The 21,349-nt window shown below is 43.7% G+C and overlaps 1 protein-coding gene and 1 non-coding gene across 2 annotated transcripts in view; one reads left to right on the top strand and one right to left on the bottom strand.

Annotated features, from left to right (window-relative positions):
- LOC119382393 (gem-associated protein 8) overlaps positions 1–21,349 on the bottom strand; it is a 57,546-nt gene that overhangs the window by 24,107 nt on the left and 12,090 nt on the right. The window contains exon 2 of the mRNA XM_037650086.1: positions 2,920–3,021. Within this exon, the coding sequence (XP_037506014.1) occupies positions 2,920–3,021 (102 nt within the window). The remainder of the gene's footprint in view (positions 1–2,919; positions 3,022–21,349) is intronic.
- Positions 3,638–3,709, top strand: Trnam-cau (transfer RNA methionine (anticodon CAU)). Its single transcript has one exon. It is a non-coding gene; the product is annotated as a tRNA-Met (tRNA).

Raw genomic sequence — 21,349 nt, forward strand, 5'->3', positions numbered from 1 at the left:
GCATGCAACTTAGAGGGTGAATTCTCTTGGAGGAACCTTTACCACAATCCAGGTTATCACATCAATGAAAAGGTATCCCGTGGTAGACACTACCTTCTTAGTTGGACTGCGTTGCTTAAAGGGACTGTCTACCGCTCGGAAAAATTTGTCTGATTGTGGTGAAAATAACAAGATCGTTCGTCACATCGGCGGCAACGAGCATGCTTTTGCCCAATAAAAAAGGAATTATAATTTCAATTTGATGTTGAAAATCGTGAAAGAATGACCGCTAGCGTCACCCAATGGCGATGTGGTTCAATCTACTGGTATGACAAGAAATCCTCACAAGTAGACCCATTTTGCTTAAAAACAAACACGTATAACTTGAAATTGTATTTTACGCACTTCAGGCACCTTTCGGTTGCGTCAGAGAGTAACTTTTTGTTTGTTTGTTTTTTTCTCACGCATCCAAAAAGGCGCCCGGTGGAGCTGCTGGCGGCGCCGTCTTCGATTTCGTTTGCTTCTCATGCGCTATGCGCAGCGCTATGTCATGCGGCTTTCCGCGCTGGTCGTACTGTGCCGCTGTATTGTTGTTAGGATGTCTCACATGTGCTGCGCTGTGAAGGCGCACATTTATTGTCCCTTTTGGTGAATCGACTTGGCTTGGATTGCGGCAGCAGTGCTAAAATAAACGCATAGACTGCGATTACAGCAAAACAAGTGTTCTGTACTCGTATAATAAGGCTTCATTAAACCGCTAGCGCTCTGAAAACGACTGTTACATTCATTACAATAGTGTTCAGCGAAAATAAAGTAATCTTACAGAAATCACATGTGCTTTCCGTTTTAATTCTTATCGGCACTACAATCGTCATCGCATCCACCAAACAGTGTTGTGGGCATGTTTCACGCCAATGGAAGACCGAACGCAGATCGAAAAGTTCTGTTTTAAAAATTTCTACTCACTTTCCAGAGAAACCGCTGCAAGGTTGGACACTTCAGACGGAACGCTTTCTATTGCGGTACAAAACAGAAAAGCGATGAAGGACGGTAGACAGTCCCTTTAAAGAGGTGGATGCTACATACTTACAAGACAAACACTGATTAACAATTTCACTATTTATTTTTATAACTGTTCCGCTTTGCATTTGAATGAAGCCGTACAATTTTAATTGTAATCAGCCTTCAAGTGCAACAACAAGAAGCTAACAACACAGATACAATAAAAAAGAGTAGAACGCATATACAGGGTGTTTTTTTTTAGACAATACAGACTTTGTCAGAAAAATCCTATGACAGTAAACCTCTTGCCGTTTTCGCACATGAAAAACTTTGCCGCAGTTAAAATGACACTGTTGTCACTAATTAACAAAAACTCGTTAGTTAACTTTTTAATTATTGCATTGAGGGCAGGTGTATATATTAGAATGTTGTAGTGCGTGCCAATTTATGGCACACCCATTTTTTAGTAATCACGAAAGTTGCACAGCACATAGTTTGAGATATTCATCATCGAATTTCAAAGGCGAAATCGAAACTGATCACGACCGGCACGCACAAAGTGTGGCGGAACACCGGGACGACACGTGACAGGGAAGTGACGAAATTCGAATGAAGCGCGCAGAAGCAGAGTCTGGCAAGAAAAATCGGCAAGCATTCTGAAATACACTAGTAGACAGCTTTATGTTTGTGTGCGATGGATAGTGCTTATGTATTTCCTTCTTAAACTATAAAGAGGCGCGAATAACTATTTTGCTCATAGTTATCGTAAAATGCCGAGCAAGCGCCCCCCCTACGGTGAAGGATAATCCGAGCACATTTGGATGGGGGGCGCTTGCTCGGTCCCGGACCGAAATTCAAGATGGCGGCGGGAGAGCCACTGAAAATAAAAAAATGCCCATCCATGAAACGCTTTATTTACTGTTTTTATTCCCCCTTGTCACTGTCAAACTATTGAAGCATGCGACCGGTTTGACCAATATACGAACGGCCACATCACAACCGAATTTCATGAACAACATTAGACACACATTCAGTGTACTCATTCTTGTGGTTCAACGTACACAAGCGATGCTCGCCTTGAAAAAAAAAAAAAAAGTGGCAGCAGAGGAGGCGCGGGAGGGGGGTGCTTGCTCGGTCACTGGCAGTTATTTCAGATCTGCCAAAAAGAGGGCGCTTGCTCGACATTTTACGTTATTCCAAAACAGCGCACATAACGGGACATGAAATATGCCACACTACACAGGTGTATGTAGCAATAAGCCCGCTTAGCCACCGTATTGAACTATTTTGCGTGTCTGCAAGAAGAAGCGCCGAAGTGGCAGCCCCTGAGCTTTATGCTTACCAGACAAAGAAAAGGTTGATATCATGGCTTTCTTGTGCACCGTTCGAAAGAAACGGATAAGCACCAAACACTACGCGTGAAAATAAGGCGATGCATAGGCACAAGTGAGATGACTTTTGCAGCTTTTCATGAGAACATACATACGGCCGCGGAGCGCCTTCATTCAAATTTCGTTGCTCCTTTGTGACTCGTAGTTCCGATTTGACGTAGCAGAACGGTCGCGCTTCCTGCGCGCTTTGCGCGATCAGTTTCGATCTCGCCCTTGATATTAGATGAAGAATATCTCGAACTACGGGGGCAACTTTTGTGATTTGTAAAAGATAGGCATGCCATAAATTGGTACGCACTCCAACTTTCTAACATAAGCACGTGCCCTCAAGTCAATAATTGAAAAGTTAATTAACGAGTTTTTGTTAATTAGTGGTAACAGTGTCATTGTAACTGCGGCAAAGTTTTTCTGCCTCGACGTGGAATGCGTGTGCGAAAACAAGAAGAGCCTGACTGTCATAGGATTTTTGTAAAGAAAATCTGTATTGTCTAAAAAAAAAAAACACCCTGTACACTTGTAAGGCGGTAGAACAGTTTGGTACACTTACCAAGGCTCTTACGATGCCGCGCACTGTGCTCAAAGAAAGCAATCAGCTCTTCAGTAACCGGCATCTCAAAGTCACCATCTGGCCCCGTTTGAGACATGTGCACTAAAATAAGAGCACAAAACTTGTGAAGGCACTTTATGTGGTGGTATTCTACACACTCATGCGCTTCTGTGCCTATTATGATTCCAGGTAATTTGTGCTGCTTGCAGTTTAAATATGAACAAAGTAGCTGAGGCTTTCACCTAGTAACTTAATTCATAGCCTGCTACAGAATTAATCCAGCCAATTCATTATATCACTGCATTTGAGATACAATATTAATGAGAACTAACAGACAATAATGCCAAGGAAAGTATAGGGGGTGTTATCTGTAGTATTTAGAATATAAATGTGAAGAAAGTAAAGTGGACGAAAAGATAACTTGCCGCCGGCAGGGACCGAACCTGCGACCTTCGAATAACGCGTCCGATGCTCCCACGAAGCTACGGCGGCGGTCATCCTCCCGTCCACTTTATGGGGTATATATGTTCATTTAAACCTAGGAGTGTTAGTCAGCGCCAGTCGCAGCCAAGGCGGCGAGTGTGGAACACTTTTTTCTGCCTGTTGACAGAAAAAAAAAAGTGTTCCACACTCACCGCCTTGGCTGCGACTGGCGCTGACTAACACTCCTAGGTTTAAATGAACATATATACTCCAAAAAGTGGACAGGAGGATGACCGCCGCCGTAGCTCAGTGGTAGAGCATCGGACACATTATTCGAAGGTCACAGGTTCGATCCCTGCCGGCGGCAAGTTATCTTTTCGTCCACTTTACTTTCTTCACATTTATATTCTAAACACTACAGATAACACCCCTTATACTTTCCTTGGCATTATTGTCCGTTAGTTCTCATTAATATTGTGTCTAACAAAGAAAAACGAGCCCTTAAGAGATAATAAGTTATGGTCTGCATATAGCCGTGCTTGAGTGCTTTGTAAATACCTAATAGTCCAAGGTAGAGCAGCGCATCTCAAACAGATACAGCGAAACCTCGGTGATACGATCACAGCTCATACGAATTTCGGGGTGATACAAATTTTTCGTTGGTCCCGGCCAAGGCCCATTGGCCTGCTATGTAATGGAGTACGGTTGTTGCGAACCGATTTTCATCCAACGATGTTTGATACGAACGTGCGCTACTGCCCAGGTACGAAGAGGTGCTGTTGTGGAAGACGCGCGAAGCACGTGCGAGCGCGCGAACGCAAGCGTGGGCATGCGCGCCGCACCTCCAAATCGTCAGAATCACAGTGTAAGCAAAACACTTTTCTTACGGTCAGAATAAACCTTCAGAGACGTGTCACGGCCTCCTAGATTGTGTGCACGAATCTTTGAGGCTCTGACATGCCTCATCGTGCCTTCGCGTTTAGATCACAGATGACAGCAGCACCGTGTTTTTTTTTTTTTTTTTCTAACGCGTTGACGCGGACTGCTGCCGTTGTACTGCGTTTACAATGCCTGGCTCTGGCATCAGACATCCTAAGAAAGGTGTACGAGGACCGAAAGAAGGCGAGGACGGTCTTGGCGAAGGAGTCAGGCCTCACAACGTCAACATGCGCGACCGTTGAGGTCGCACTTGTGCGGGCACGGCCGTAAATCTCCCAAAAAACATCCCCAACACCTCCGCTATAACAAAATCATAACACAGGACCGTGGTTCTGTAATTTTGTGGCCTTGATCCATCGCGTGAAAGCACTTCTTTGGTTACTTCCGCTGCAGTACTCCGGTGTCAAGCAAAAAAGCATACTAAAATTTGGAAGGGGCTATCTGTCTCAGGTCACAACGCGCCTGGTTCATTAATACGGCGTACGGGCTGTGCATTTACGAGTGCTAGTACGATTTCCGACATATAAAAACTTAACTGACAATCATTCAGGCTTCTTCCTGACGTTGCTGCGGTAAAAGAATAAATGAAAATGTACACCAGCTTTCTTTTGTCACATGCTATTTTTGCATGCCTTCTGGTGATACGAATTTCGGATGATACGAATATTTTTGGTGGTCCCGTGATATTCGTATCACCGAGGTTTCACTGTATTTCAGCCTAAGCAAAAAGTGCCAGTCACCATTAACTTGACCCATTTCAACAGCCGGTATTTAGGCACCTTTGTGTTAACATTAATGAGTGAAGGCGCTTCCCCTGAAAACACAAGGAGGAGCTGATGTTGAACAGATGCTTTGCCTTCAATTGTTCAAGAGGCTCAAGACACAGGTGAGGCCATGTTCCAACTCGCGCTAACCCATACTGACCAACCTTCACTGGCATTACTTGGACCGACACAGAGCAGACACTCAACAGTCACATTCGGTGGCATTCATTCACATCTAGTGACATACTTGCACCCTTTGTCACTCACTCACTAACTCACTGTTATTCAGGGGGGCACTGTCACTGGAAAGGAAGAGCGCTACCATACTGCCTTACCGCATTTGTGTACCGCATTTCTGTAACTTGCTAAAGGACTCTAATGTTTCAAACATGGTGTCTGTGACGTCTCTCCAGCTCTTGAAGCACTTCTGTCAAATGCTGTTTGAAAAGCATAAACTTCAAGATCAGTCACACCAATGACCAGCTGGTGTCAAGGCTTGCTGTTGCCGTCCTTATTCAGCTGATAGAAAAGACAAGCCAATTAATCTAGAATGAAACCACTTTTGCATACTGCAACAGATGGCAATGCTCATTATCATCGCGATGAGGACTGAAAAAGGCACTATGTAACATGAGGGCAGTGCCACTTTTCTATTAAATGGAAATGAACATCTAGCTGCACATTGTACACTCGCAGAATAGGTCCGAGTAAAAAGGGCGTCTTTTTGTCCCACAACAATAATCGTCACCTGGCTTGCTTCCGTTTCCTTTCTTGAAAACTCAGCGCTGGCCACTTTCCTACCAAGGATGCTATGTTACGCTGATAGCGCACATGCCGTTCGTGACCAGAAAGTGCCGGGCGCGAAGTGATACTGCAAGGAAAGGAAGGCAAAATAAATGATTATTGTTGTGGGACAAAAAGACGCCCTTTTTACTCGATCTATTTTGTGAGTGTAAGCTATGCAAATAATAACAATTAAAATTATGACAGAAAAAAATGCATTGCATGCTGGTATTAAATGAATGTCCAGTAGCTGTGTGCACTAAAGGGATGCCGCCTGATAGGGTAATTTTGTGCGCATGGAATCATGGAGGCCAAGGGTATCCTATATTGTTGCATTATATTGCCACGTGATGCACCAAACACCATTTCTTGTGGTAAACTAAAAATATAAATTCTCAATGGATGAGCAAAACAGTGCTCGTCAGGGTCCCTACAACACACAATCTTTCCACAGGCAGAGCTACTGATGTAGACATTCTGAATGATTGCCTGTCCCTTTAAATAGCCAAGAAAATTTCCTTTTTTTTTCGTGCATCATGGTTTCTTGAAAGAACAAAATAAGTGTGAGCTGAGCAGCCTTAGAAGTGTTGTGCTTAAGAACAAAATGTGCTAGAAGAAAGAATAGAAAAATTGTTGTTTCTGCTTTTATGAAGGCAAGTGTGCATTCCAAGCACCTATTTAAAAGCTCATGCCTATTAGACAGATTTCTAACGCTGGTAAAAAGCACAGGTGTAATAGGTTCCACCCTTCACGCAGGTACACCTTACTGCTGGTGGGCTGGCATTTAAAAGGCAAGGCACATTTTGCTTATGTTTACCTAAGCTGCTTGCTTCTGAGATGACAATGTAGTGAAGCTGACAGGGCTGCATTTCTGGTTGATGTTCAGCAATATCTGCAAGTTTTTGCACATAATCGACGAAGTGGAAAAATCTTCGCTAATATTGGCATTCTTTTCTTTTTAGCTTCCTACACATGCTCCATATTTTGTTTTTAAAGCCAAAAGACACCACAATGATGGGACGGTACAGTATGACATACGTGCTCAATACTATCATCAGGCAAACGCTCTACAACTCCAGCAAGGGCAGATTTCTCATCCTTCACGTTGCTCCCATGAGTCAGGATAGTCGGGTATATTACCATGAAAAATTACACTGTCACAATTTAGTTTGTCTTCTAAATCGAATGAAGACAACTGACAAATGCTAATGAAAACAATGGGTTGTCTCATGAATGAGTTTTGATAATTCGCTCGTTCTCTCATGCCCTCAGCAGCTGCATAAACAGCACCTGCATAGCTCATGATGACTCCGTGGTTTTGCTTCTGGCTGTGCTTGCATTTCACGCGCCGGCTACTTTCCCATAATGATCCAGCTGTGCTTGGAAACCCCAACTGTAGCAGAGACAAAGAAGACCAGTGTCAAGCTCTGCTTTCACGGTGGTTCACACTTTTCCATGAAGATGCACCAATGCTGAAACTGTGAATCCAAGTGAAGAGGTTGTTCTGCCCCTCAGGGTGACAAAATGGGAGACAGGTGAGGGATATAGGCACAGGAGCTCAACTACAGAGACCTAGTGCCACATTGGCATAGCCAAGCTGAGAAACTGAATTATCTCAGAATTCATTTGGTGTACGCCTGTCCCTTCACTGTTTCAGTCTTCATGGTTGTTTGTGAGTACCAAGTGATATTGCTCAACAAAAATTCAGAAGCCCTTCCCCTGTTGGGAAAATGTGGGCAAGCCAGACCAACTACTCTTCTACCCCAGCGGAAGCAAAACAGCTCTGACTGGTTGCGGGCGTGGCATGATGGTGCACCTACGCAACTGGCACCTTGCCTAAAATTCCAGCCCTCAAATGAGAGAGCATCAATTATTGGAAAACAAAGCGTACAAATACACATGCAAGAGGCGCACCTATGAGGATCACATTTACGTAGCCAGCTGGCATTTTGATGAAGGCAGAATGCTAGAGGCCCGTGTGCTTAGACTTAGGTGAACATTAACCCATGAAGACCCATGCAAGAACTAGTGGTTTGATTTCACTGAGATTTTAAATATTTACCTAACTACAGCAGACAATATCATCTGCGAATTTTCATAGAGTTACATTTAATTCAGAAATTATGATACTGTACTTTATACAGTACGCTGGGCTCTTGCCATAACAATGGGCAAGCTGGTTCGATGCAAAAATGAAAAGTACACTAGGCCCTTGCAAAACAAGTACCAAAGTTTTCTTGATGCATGGAACTTGTCGAAGCACCAACGTTTCATGCAAATCACGTCACTTTTCGCAGCACGATTTCATTCTTTTGTGAAAGACAAGTGCACCTGAACCATTTTTCAAGCTTCTTGTTAAAATGCCGACACGTATCGAGGGTGATGGCAGGCACAGTGGACGCTAGAGACCTCTTGATAGCTCCGTTGAATACAGCATGTCGCAGGTAGTATCTTGCTATTATGCGGGTGAATGAGAGCAGTCAACGCATAGATGGTTTTCTAACATCCAGTAGGTTAGCAGACCCTCTAGGCACTGACTACAGCCATGTTGATCATCTGTGTAGAAGCCTTCGCCATTTTTTCTCACGGGCAAAAATTCTGTAGTTATTCTGTGGTTATTCGCAATTTGATTGTGGGGGTCAATCCCTCCCATGCCACTGTTGTAGCTGCTGAGGAGATTTGGTGGTGGCACTATGTGTTTCTTTTCAGTAGATGACCACCTGTTCACAGAGCGTAGCGGCTCGACGGTGTCGTATCGTAGTTTGTCGCCATAGCAACTATGCTGTTCTCTGTGCTCTTTACGAAAAGAACCTTGTTTCTTGTACCAAAACAGAAGTGGTATTCCGCAAGTTTCTTTCGTTCCATCTTCTTTATCGTTGGCAGACGGCATCCATTCATACCGTCGTCATCCCCCACCTCCTCATCAGTTTTCATGATAGGGTAAGGAGTGACAAGGGCGACTATGATGGGCTCTCTTTTATCCGCAGCGACATCTCTCACAGACTCAGGTAACCAACAAAACAACATTCTTCTGAAGAAACTACCGTCTCTGATTTCTAAGGCAACCAACAACAAAAGGTACATCTAAGCTTTCACAAAGGCCCAGTGCACTACGAAAATTACACCCCCATTTCATCACTCCTCAGACCAAAACTATGCATTCTAGCTGTTTCTTGTGCTCTGCAGCGACTAGATTGTTCCTTGTGAAGCACAATCAATCCGCTTTTCTTTTTTCAGTATATAACTGCAAAACTCCAAATAAATTTAGAAAGCGTAGTACTTGCCACATGTGTTTGATGGGCACTTGTTTTCTGGATGTTCCAAGGACTTGTAGAATGGAAAAGATCCAAGTTAATATACCAGATTAGGACTATCTTGCAGCAACTTCTGGTGTCAAAAATACTGATCAGCAAAGTATTGGATTCTATTCCCGAAAAATGAAGTGCACTTTGTAAAGGACGCTGGGCACCCATCGGTTCACCCTTGGAGGGTAAAAGACGTACATGCCTGCATGTTTAAAACGCGTGCCTTTTTCTATCATTTCGCTTGCTTGGCATGTGTTGCCACACTGCGGAAATACGTGGAATTTTTTTCCTTATACCAATGTGTCTTCTTTTCATGCTCAACTACAGTGGTGCACTGGCTAGTTTCGGTTTCATTCTTCGGCCAGTTCCCGCTTGTTGCGCCCGCAAAACTGATGGCCCTTTCCAGTTCAGAATCTTTCAAAAGGTGAACGATTTGTTACTATCTCGTTTATTGTTCCCCGGTACGCGATTACTTGAGGCCACCTTTTTAGGCATCAAAAAAGCGTCTTTTAGGCACCAAAAATAGGCAGCCAAACAACGTTTTAGGCCTCCAATATCATAAATATAGGCACAATAAATTTTCACATAAATGCAAATAATTTCAAACGAAGACGTGCGCGACCTTTGTCTAGAAGAGCAAAAAAATTTTAGTGCTTAAGATGGCACAAAGGCGCCAAGAGTTGAACATAACCGTGCAAATGTGCTTTGTCCCACACGGTTTGCAGAACACGGTCTCTCCCGTGTTCCGCACGGTGAGTGTCAATTGTCCACGGTTGAATCAACACACTCCTGGGTGCCTTTTTGGCATGACTGAGAAGAGCAGAGCAGGAGCAGATAGCCAGATCGCTAAAAGACCAGAAGAGAGGGATTCCTCCTATTGGCCGGGTCGAATCGCGTAGAGCCATTTCACCCCTGGCGATGCCAGGAGGGGGCGGGGTGGGAGTAGTTCGGGGGTTTTAACACCCCACCCCCCCCCAAACTTTTCAGTTTTGCATGTGTATATATACACGCACACATAGAAACACACAGACTAACATACATAAAATATGGTTGAACCTCCCCCGAAAAAATTCCTGGCTACGCTACTGTAGTGGAACACCTTAAAAAGTAAATTACAAACAAAACAAAAGCTGCGTATGTAGCACATGTTTCTCTTTTTTTTTGCCCTTCACTCTCCTTTCCACTGATGGCTCTCTGCAGTTTCCCATTCGCCAACCACTCGCATCATGTCAGTGCGGCGGTGAATTCTCGCCGGCGTGTCCCACTTCACTGCTGATAGTGGTTGCTTCCAGGAGTTGGTTGAACCCCAGTGATGAACAGTCAGTGTTGCGTGGTAACATGAATAATGGTCTCAAACTGCACCCGGGAGCAAAACATGAATCTGAGTAGTGTTCATATAAATGCAAATCTTGAAAATAGGCATTTATAGGCATTTGTAAGTATTAGGCACGAATGCAAAAATAGGCATTTATAGGCACAATAAAAACACTATAAAAGCCCTTCTTGACCTCTAATTCATGTTCATATATCAAAATGGCATGATAGGAGCACAAGGAACAAAATAGGCATTTGCCTAAAATCCGGTCTCTAGCGATTACGCCTGTTTCCGTGCAGGCGCTGACTGACACAAGCGATGCCGCTGTGGTTAAGTTTCCTGTTTCGGGGACTCACAAAAACTACTTCCGTCTAGTTGGTGATAAGACAAAGGATTATTATAGGTTTCGGACTTGTTTTCCCTTTCTGGACGCGCTCACAACTACACAGTTTTCTTCAGTGCGCTCACCCGCGCAGTTTGCTTTCACTATGGAAGTGCGTGCCGGTTTCTCTGCCGCAAGTGAGTCCTAGCGGCGATTCCTCCGAATCGCTGATCGACTGCCAAATCAGAATCTGATTCAGTAAACGTCAGCCCTTCATACGAGGAGTTACTTATGAGTTAAGACTAAGATGTTGATAAGTGAGCAACATCTCAAAAGTGTGTGCTGCGAGACAATGCTGACTATATCAAAAGCGACTTTTCTCCCCCTGTGTTTCTACTTAACGCCACTTCGTGCACTTATTTTTGTATGTCTGTGAACCACACAGACGTTTATTTCAACGCATAATTTTTTAACAGTCGTATAGGTTTTTTTTAGAATTTATCTTGCTGTTACTCGAAAATAAACCATGTGTATGTAAGAACACAAATGATTTTTGGTCACTTTACAGTTACCCCAACAAATTTTAGACAATTTTTTGCTTAAAGGGACACCAAAGGCAAATAACAATTTATGTCAGAGTGAAAGCTCAATGTATGACAACGTCTAAAACGGCAGTATTATCAAAAGCAGCACCCTACTTACTGAGAAATTAAGCTAAATGTATCACACAATGAGCGCCACGAGTGGGACATTTTGGAAGTGATCCCGATGACGTGGGAGGGTCTGAATACAATTAATCACTAGTAATCAAACTAGCTGCAATAAAAAAAGAACCTTCTGTGCATCAAGAGACATAATAGAATGCTGCTTGTTCGTTTCTGCTTGATTCATGGAAAAAAGAACCACTTTGGCGTTGGCATGGGGAACGGCGCGCATGGTTCAAAAGTTCAGTTTTCGCCGTACTGCGCTTCGCCCGGCGCCCTGCTTTGCTCACGCAGTCGCGTCTTAGTGGTAGTTTCAGTATCGCGTACTGCCGCATATGTTTTGCACGCTCATGAAAGTAGCTCCGACAGAAAGTTCGACAAAATACTGCATGCATGTGATGTTGCCGGATGCCCGAATGGTGCATGCCGCTTCGCAGTAAAGGCGGGCAACGTTGGGCACGGCAACAGTGACGTGCGAAATACCGCTTTCAGGCGGGTGACTTGAAGTGCGCTAACACGATGCGGACCACTAAAACGTGATTTTTATCTCAAAATAAGCACTTCCTTGTAGCACTACAAGGTTTCTTGACCGCTATTTCAACAATCAACGTCAACTTAATATTTGCCTTTAGCGTCCCTTTAAAGGGCCAGTAAACAACCCAACGGTCCAAAATGTGTGACGAAGCTATAACTGTGCACTTGTACAGCGTGAACATGCTGCCGCAAGAGTTTTACGAATAAGTGCAGTAATAAGGAAGTTGCAGGGTATAGAATAACCTGCTTTGGCTGGTTTAAGTTTCTCGTTCGGCCTTCCTACCTTTCTCGGCAGCCAAGAGGGGTAGGCGTAGCCTGCTGTCGTGACTACGCCCACTTCAGCTGTAACATGATGTCAGCGATTGTGTCAGAGAGGCGCTAGGGTCAGCCTAGCGGCACGGTGAGGAAGTGCGGTAAATGCGCAGCCAGAATCGCATTACCGCAGGGCCAAGGCGCCGTTTCAAAGTGCAGAGGACCAATCGACGAAGCTGCTGATATGTAAAGTTGCCTATAGGCAAGATTAAATCGCTGTATGTACGAGGAGGATTGCAGAAGTGCTGGAGAAACTTGAACCACAGAGAGACAACACGACGGACAGCCATACTGTCCCGTCGTGTTGTCTCTCTGTGGTTAATGTCCCGCAGGTTTTTTTATCCAATTCAACATGTACAGTGAGGAAAGTGACACTTTGCTTTTTGGAGCAGATTCTGGAGCAGAAAAAATGCTAGTTTGGAGCAGCTATTGGTCTTTTCGGAGCATATGGCAAAATATTCCAAACTACTCATGAAGTTTGAAACGTCATTTAAACATCTCATAAATATTAATATTTATTATTAAACATGTTGCACATACAATAATCACTGCATGTTGCTAGAAACAAATAATTAAGCAGTTGGATGGTCACTGAATGCTAAGTAAGATGAGCTACATATATTTAAAATACCAGTACTTGTGCCAGAAATAATATAAAAGGGATAAGGCTGTGCACCGTATTATAAATGTAACCGCAATCGCCTGTAACTATCGCCAAAGCAGCAGTTTATAATCAGTACGAGATCAAAAAATTATGTTATTTTCATATTTCGTCAAAATAGCCAGCACTCAAAATTTTTAAAAATCAGCTAAATGAGCTATACACTTAAAATGCCAGTTCTTGCGGCACAAATGATGCCAAAGGTGATAAAGTGGTAAATGTAATCAGTCACACATCAAAGTCGTCACAGCAGAAGTTAGTAATCAGTTTGATGTCGAACTGATCTCGCATACATTTCACCAAATTAGTCTGCTCGTCACACACACACAGATATATAATATATATACACAGCACAGGATTTCATACTATAATACCTAGAGGGGAATCTGGCGCTAGTGTCTATGCGGGCTCCTTGAGCGGCGCTTAAGCCACCATGGGAATGATGGGAAGTACAGGCTTCGGATCTGCTTCAGATGTATTAGGTTCTTGAGATTCGCAACGCTCGTTTGCCGAGTGTAAAACAAAGTGATATGAAGTTATTTCCAATTAAAACTTGCTTCATTTTTTTCTACGCAAGACTTATTACAAAAAGCTTGCGTGACCGTGAGATGGAAGTGAAACCTGGACAAATCCAACCACGAGGGTATGCATTGCTCTGCAATTGTGTTCCAGATCTGGCATCACGATATAATGAATTATTTTTTTACAACACTTAAAACAAACACGCTTGTTTTTCCCTCAAAAGTACGCATTATCTATTTATGGAAATAACAGTACTGTATTGAATGAGGAACACTTAACATATCATCTGCTGCTATGCCAGGTGCGTCTGTCCAAGTGGTCTGCCCCCAACGCATGTCTCGTTTTGTTGTGAAGTCAAGTCAGAGGAGCGTGACGGCGCACCTACTTAGCTTTGCCGTCATTTTGCAGCAGATATGAACGAGTTTTGGCAAGACATGCTCATCAAAAACGTGAACTCTATGCAATTTCCTGCACTGGCATGGGACGCTACATCTATGCGCAGCGGCAAGTGCACGATGCTTTGCTAAGACTTAAATACAACCTGTAAAGCTGCAACGTCGCGGCAAACCAAGAGATCTAGTGGTCTTCAGCCTCTTTGAGCAACAAAGGCACTGCTTGAGTGCTTTGCAACGCACCCCACTACCCGCTCCTCACAAAGAACGAAGCTGAAACTGTAGAAAATATATCCGCAGACAGTTCGCTAGCTAACAAAATCCAATCCGAAGCCTGTACTTCCCATCATTCCCATGGTGGTTGAACGATCGCAGCACCAGCTTCCTCTCTAGGTTATTGTATGAAACTCTATGATATGTACAAAAAAGTCGGAGCCTGTTTACTGGCCCTTTAAAAGATTTGTTTGAAGAACATAATTCAGCAATAAAAAATATACATATTTTGGGGACGCATTTGACGAAAGAAATATACCCTCAAAGGGTTAAAGAAACCTAGGTGGTCGAAACTTCCAGAGCCCTCCACTACAGTCTCTCTCATAATCATATTGTGGTTTTGGGATGTCAAACCCCAACAATTATTACATTCTCTGATTTATATGTTTGTGAATGATTATATACCCAATAACATAAAGAGTTGAAGCTGTAGCCTGCAGGAAGTATAAGCGTAGTGTAAATTCACATCGATGGAATACAAAGCACACAGTCACACCCATCGCCTACGTTGGTCGACACCGTGTGTAATGACAGAGAAGCTTGATACGACACTTACATGCATGCACTTCATGGGCACAGTGTTGGAAAGCCTGAAGAGGCACCCTCCCAAACAACGCTGGCTGACTGCCAACGATTGGCTGATCACTGGGAAATAGTCGGCAGCCGACTTCACTGGCCACCAGGCATCCGAAAAGGGTCGGCCGGAGTTGCGCTGCCAGCTACGTCGGCACTAGATCGGCTGCACGATTCGCGCCACCGTCGGTGGCCGAGTGAACGCCGAGCGCGCCAAACGCTTGTCGGCACTTGGTCGGCTGCGCGATTCGCACCACCGTTGGTGGCCTAGTGAACGCCGAGCGCGCCAAACGCTTGTCGGGGCGACAAGTCGGCAACACGTCGTGCCAGCCTTGGTGGCCGGCAGACAGTGCTGGGCAGTATCGAAGATACATGTATCTTAGATACTATCTTAGATACACTTTGGGTATCTTGTATCTGTATCGCGATACGTCTCGAAAGACGAATATCTGTATCTGTATTTCCGATACATTCGATAATGTATCGTGTATTTTAAGATACAAGATACTTCTATCGCAACACAGCCTTGCGAAACAATAATCGCTGGCCAAACTCCGCTTCTCAAGCTGGTACTGGTGCCACTAAGCGATCTGAATAAGTCTAAGGGCAGTGACGTTATTTTTACGCCAGAGTCGTCCAGTGAGGGTAGATCAGGAAGACAAGCACGCGGACGTCTACGCCCAGCCCACGTACCTTTTGTTTTCTCGATTTCTTTTCTTTTTAGTTGCTCCAATGCCGCTACACTTACTCATAGCCACTGTCCTGCGCCGCGTACTCCACTGCGTGCGGCGTCTATCGCGCAAATTCTGATGTTGTTACAGTGTCGTTATTGAAGGTTCTCTTGAGTCTTGCTCCGTAACGAAATGTGATGCGTGCAAGAATGGGGCTGCTTTGCATCGCATGGATTTTACATATCAGCGATTTGAAGGATCTCGTGGATGTAAGTTTGACTTGCGTGCAATGAATTAACTTGTATGCAAATAAGATTCTAAAAACTTTAGCACCACTGGTACTGATGCTAGATCTAATAGAGCAAGCGTTTACCTAGCAGAAAATATCTTGGCGTACGGTATTTTTCACTTCCATCTGCATTTATTCAAAGAATTTATGAAAACATAATTTGATTATTAGCACAAGGCACAAGTGCTTTCTTAGCTGTAATTTTGCGTCACATACATTACCTAGATCTCTGCACTGTTTTTCCGGTCTGGTCACTGCAGTATGTCTTTTGTAACGCGCTCCCAAAAAAAAGATTGCTGCTTTATTCTTCTAACTGCCTGCTTTATTTCTACTACTGCTTACACATTTACACGTTGCCAAGGCGATTTCGAAAACAAATTTATTATGTGGGCGTGCCTTGAGTATACAGTACAAAATATTCTACTTACCGCTTAAGAAAATAGCGAAATTGAGTTTGCATTATAAAAATGGAAGAGCCATCTTAAAGATGTTAGGAAGGGGATTCGAGAAACGTTGTTTTACTGAATTCTCCGTTTTACTCAGCGTCCCAACGAGCCGTTTCAGGCAATTTTCCATAGGCACTGAATTTCACATTGTCTCAACCAAGCCCTTAGCCCGGGGGGGGGGGGGGGGGGGGGGGGGGGGGGGGCTAAGGGCTTGGTGGGAGGGGGGGTAGTGGCCCGAGGCACTCCCCCCCCCTCGAAATTTTGGTGAAGTAGGTAGTTATACCAAAAATAAATAATGAAAATAGGTGTTTTTCTCAAATAGTAAAGGTTTTCAGCAAGTGCCCCCCCCCCCCCCCCGAAAAAATTTTTGGCTACCGGCCTGGTCTCAACAATTAAGTTGACAATACTTTGTGATCATAGCTGTTAAGGGCGCCGTCTGTATCAGGTTTCTGTGCTCATTCAATGTGAATGCTTGATAAACAACCACCTCTCTATTTTACTTATATTTGTTTTCCTGTTTTAGGCCTTCTTAAATATTTTTCTTATTACTAATCGCTACGTAAAGGGAGCTATAAGCGGCAATAGCGCGAATAGCGGCGGTGTCCTGCGATGCTTCGTGCAGCTACGCAATACGTCTGAGACATTTCTGTGTTGCATATGTTCTCTCGTTCAAGAAAAATTGCTAAAAAATTGCACGTTAGTGAGTATATCAACAAAGAATCCCTTACGCCAGCAGCTAAGTAGAACATGGAAATTCATTGCAGGTTTACGTCATCTACGTGTACAACAGGGGTCTCAAACTCAGCTTATAGCCGGCGGGCCGCAGTCGCGAAATTTAACTCCAAGGGCCCGGGGACAGTGAAGATGGCGGGGTCGGAGAGAGTTTGAACAAAATCACGTTGCCATTTGAAAGGAGGCCTTTGACATATCTCATATATAGGTCATTTCTGAAGGGGATTTTGAGTCCGGATTCCAGAAACAGCGATACGGATGTACATAACGAGTGAAATCTGGACGCGGATTGAAATATAGAGTTTTTGTTCTAGGGTTATGTTTCAGCACATGGTGACCACGTGTTCCTCACGAAAGAAATGCTTGAGACCAGTCATGTCTATGTAGCTCACTAACATACTTATTTAGAAAGCAAAAACAAATGGAACGGAGACGGTCATGTGTGCCTGCCGGGCCGGTAGCGAACGGTCGCAAGCCCCGTATACACCATGCGTTCCCCGCGCCACTTACCCCCCCCCCAGGAAGAAAAAAAGTCGCTATTAGAGTTGTTGCTGCTGTACACCTGTCCGGATATACGGTATTGTGCAAACTGTCTTTTACGGACAAGGTAAAAGTCCACACCGGTATTTGCGCCGTCGTGCGAAGGCTTCTTATTGACGTTATTGTGATTACATGGCAACCCGCTAGCTGGTCGGCAAGTTGAGCAGCGACTGCCATCAATTACAAAAATGATAAGCAAGAACCGCTGTCAGCGAAGTGTATAAAGAGTTGTCCTGTGAACAAGCTAAAACAAGCTCCAATAAGTTGTTTTGGAAGGAAATTAATATACTTTGAGCAAGAAGGGCAAAACTTTTGATATACTAACAGACATTTCATGCAAGTGAAACTAATTAGGTCACAGTTCAGAAATCTTCAAGGAGACATCTTTGTGTATAGGCGTTTGCTGCTACATTGTATGGATCTATAATAACAAATTTGACAATGTATCGAAGTATCTTAAGATACAATTGCCAAGTATCGTATCGGATACAATTAGTGCGGCAGTATCTTGTATCTGTATCTCCAATACTTTTTTTGCCTGAGTATCTTGTATCGTATCGCGATACAATTTCAAAGTATCTTTGCCCAGCCCTGCCGGCAGAGGATTCGAACAGCGTGTATTATTTTAGGGCAGCGTAAAATACACTGCAGGAAGTGTAAACAACTCCTATAGTGAGATTTTTTAAACATTACAAAAATCACCTGTGACACACAACATACTTCTGGTCCTTGAGCCGATTACACCAAGTGGTAGAGATTATCTGTCCGAACAACCCAAATACATTATTGACTAAATAACAAAAATAATAGCGAGCCATTACATTCGTGCATGGTTTCTCCAGGCGTGCGTATCTACTTTAAGAGATTTTTTCGAGATCATCATTCGCAAAGTGTGCGACAGTATTTATATACATGGATGTTAAACTAGGCTTTTGTCGTTGTTCGATGCTTAAAACAGATTCTTACAAAAATAAACGTGACTGAAGCAACAGTGAATTTCTACCTCAAATTTGATGGCATAAATATTAAATCGTAAGATTTCATTCTAATTATTGCAAACTCAGTGGCTACAGTTAGTCAGTTGCAGTAGGTAAGGCAGTGTAATTTAAGGTCATAAATGAACTTTATTTAGATAGGCGATTATTTATTTTGCTTTTTCATGTAAGCAATGTCATCCGCTTGCATTAAACCGAGCTCACATAATACATTTTCGTCATTTCTGAACTAAAACAGCCATTAAAAACCATTCTGTATAACTTAAAAGAAGCATCGTCTGTATACAGACAACATGAAGCATGAAAATTGTTTCGTGCTGCCCGAGCAGCGCTGCACCCAAACAGTCTGTGGATAGAGAGACGCAATGTTTTGTTCTAACAGCTAGTCATTTATTATGTAATTTGCGCAGTGGAATGAGTAAAAATTCTTATCTTTCGCTGACGGATAAGTCAGGCAAACGGAAATACCATATATGCTATGTGAAAAAAAAACTCATCAAAAGACGTGGCCGCAATGTAAGATTTAGTACCAACACATGAACAATAAATAAGCAAGAAATATTCTTTCAAGATTGTTAGAATGAACGCATAGTAATGGCAGTCCACTGAAGACTCGTGCTGTGGAAAATAAAACGCATAAGGTGGAAAAGTGCGGGAAAGAGGCATGGGCGTCGGCAGGATTTTGCCTCGGGGGTTGAAACCCGTGTTACATCGTGGCTGGGGGAGGGGGGGGGGGGGAAGAGAGAGAGAGAGCTGGCATAGCTTGGGTGGGGGGCAAGTGCCGGTGTGGCTCGAGGGGGGCAAGGGCCCCTTTTGCACCCCCCTGCCTACGCTGATGGAGAGAGGATCAGCCTAAGGCCAACTAAAAGGAATCGCGCTGCTCTACAGTATAGTTAGGGAGTGTGGAGTGAAAAGCACATTTAAAAAAAGAAGCAAAAAAACATGCACTACTGCGGCCCGTGCCCCGGAAGCTGCCGGTGGGGAGAGGGAAATTTCTTTTTTTCCGCTGTTCTCGGTTTTCTTTCTCAACGTGGAGCCGCCTCCTCTTTCGAAGAAGCCGCATCAGTACAAGCCACACATCTGCAGGCACGCCGTCAGTGCCCAGCAGTGCTTTTGCCGCCAAGATAAGAAAATGGGACACATGTCCGAAACAGCACCACTAACGACTTGCGTTTATCAAAATTTACGCGTGTACGTCTAGGTAGCAACAAATTTTCAATTAAGTTAACGCGAATTTATCTTTTTTTTTTTAATGTACAATGTAGTTACACCTTTACCTCCCACAGATAATAAGCTCTGGCTGAAACCAGGGAACTATACAGTTACGACGGGTATATTCCTCGATATGCCTATTTGAAAAGTTTCTGTTATCCCATCACTTTGTCAGAGGTCGCCTTGTATATGTTTGTGACATTCGTCCTTTTAGCACAGCATTTCAAAGAAAAATGAACCCTTGTTTTTAATAAAAGACAAAGCAGGTACACCATAACCTACATTATAAAGAAGTTAAAATACTGCACAATTAGGATATCCTAACGATGCACTGCCTCAAGATACGAAATAATGCCAGTCAGAAATCGCATTGTGATCATTTTATAAGTCTTGAAAATACTAAACAAAAAGATAAGCAAGCGAATATGATGCACGAAAATGCATGAGAAACATTCCACGGATTTGTCTAATCTTCTGACTCATACGTATAAAAGAATCGCATAATGGAGCATTTGCAGCGGGTAACGCGCACTGCTGTTCTGTTGGATCAATGTTAATAAAATGTTTACTAGTTCCGTTATTTCATGATAATTATCCATAGGAGCAACACGTGCTTAAAACTGGACGCTGTAGCTTTATATTTCTATGATTCTATGGACGCTGCAGCTTTATGTTTCAAGACGCGTTAGACAAATGCATCGCTAGTGCCTCGCGATAATCTGCCGTCGTCGGTGCCTCGCATGCAAAACGAAAAAAAGTAATAAAATTACATTGCTAATAGTAGACGCTTCACGTGCCGTTGATGTATGTGGCTGACTGTCTGCGCAACGTGAGCGTACCGTACGTTTCTACACATATGAGAGCTTAATTATCAAGTCCCTTGCTCACGCACCACATGGGACCAGGTGCACTGCTCGACACCGTTAGATTGATTTATACAGGGTGTCCCAGCTATCACGCAGCACGATTTAAGAAAAGAGGAATGGCGTTACGCGAATCAAACCTACAGCATATTGTTCCTAGTACACTAGAGTAGCTACTGCTATTTTTTTCGTCAATGAGGTTTAATTAATTAGTCATAATTATATTTCTAACTCTACAGGTACTCGCCTAATTGTCAAAATGTCAATGAGGCGTATGTAGGCATGTTCAAATGGCATCTAACTGCGCTACTTTCAACAACGTGCTAATTGCGCGCTCATTTTTTCCGGCTGATAAAGAAAGCCCGCTAAATATGAAAAATAACACGTGACCACGCTCCCACCCGCAAAGGAAACCAGCGCCCTCAACTAAGCTTACTGCAAACAACCGCTTTGCCTGTTGCGAAAGACAGCGTTCCGCATTTTGGCAAGGGTACAGGTCGGGCGCCAGCAATATGCGTGCAATTTCGCTGGGATTCAATCCGTTCGATAGTACACCGCAATCATCCATATCTCACGGCCGACTGTTCTCATTGATAACGCGGCAGGTGTTCTTATTACGGCCTGACTCTGTAAAACCAAGCGGTGCGTTTCTTAGGCCGGGGAGTGGCAGATAGGGCGATGTGTTTTTTTTTCTTTCTGCATTTTTTCCTTGATACTGTCTGCCTCATAGGGAGCCTGTTTGAGGGCGCTGGTTCCCGACGCACGCAATACTCTAGTCACGTGTCACTTTTCATATTTCGCGGGCTTTCTTGATCAAGCGGAAAAAATGAGCGCGCAATTAGCACGTTGTTGAAAGTAGC

This window comes from Rhipicephalus sanguineus, chromosome 2 (assembly GCF_013339695.2).
Source record: "Rhipicephalus sanguineus isolate Rsan-2018 chromosome 2, BIME_Rsan_1.4, whole genome shotgun sequence".
Classification (NCBI taxonomy): Eukaryota; Metazoa; Arthropoda; class Arachnida; order Ixodida; family Ixodidae; genus Rhipicephalus; species Rhipicephalus sanguineus.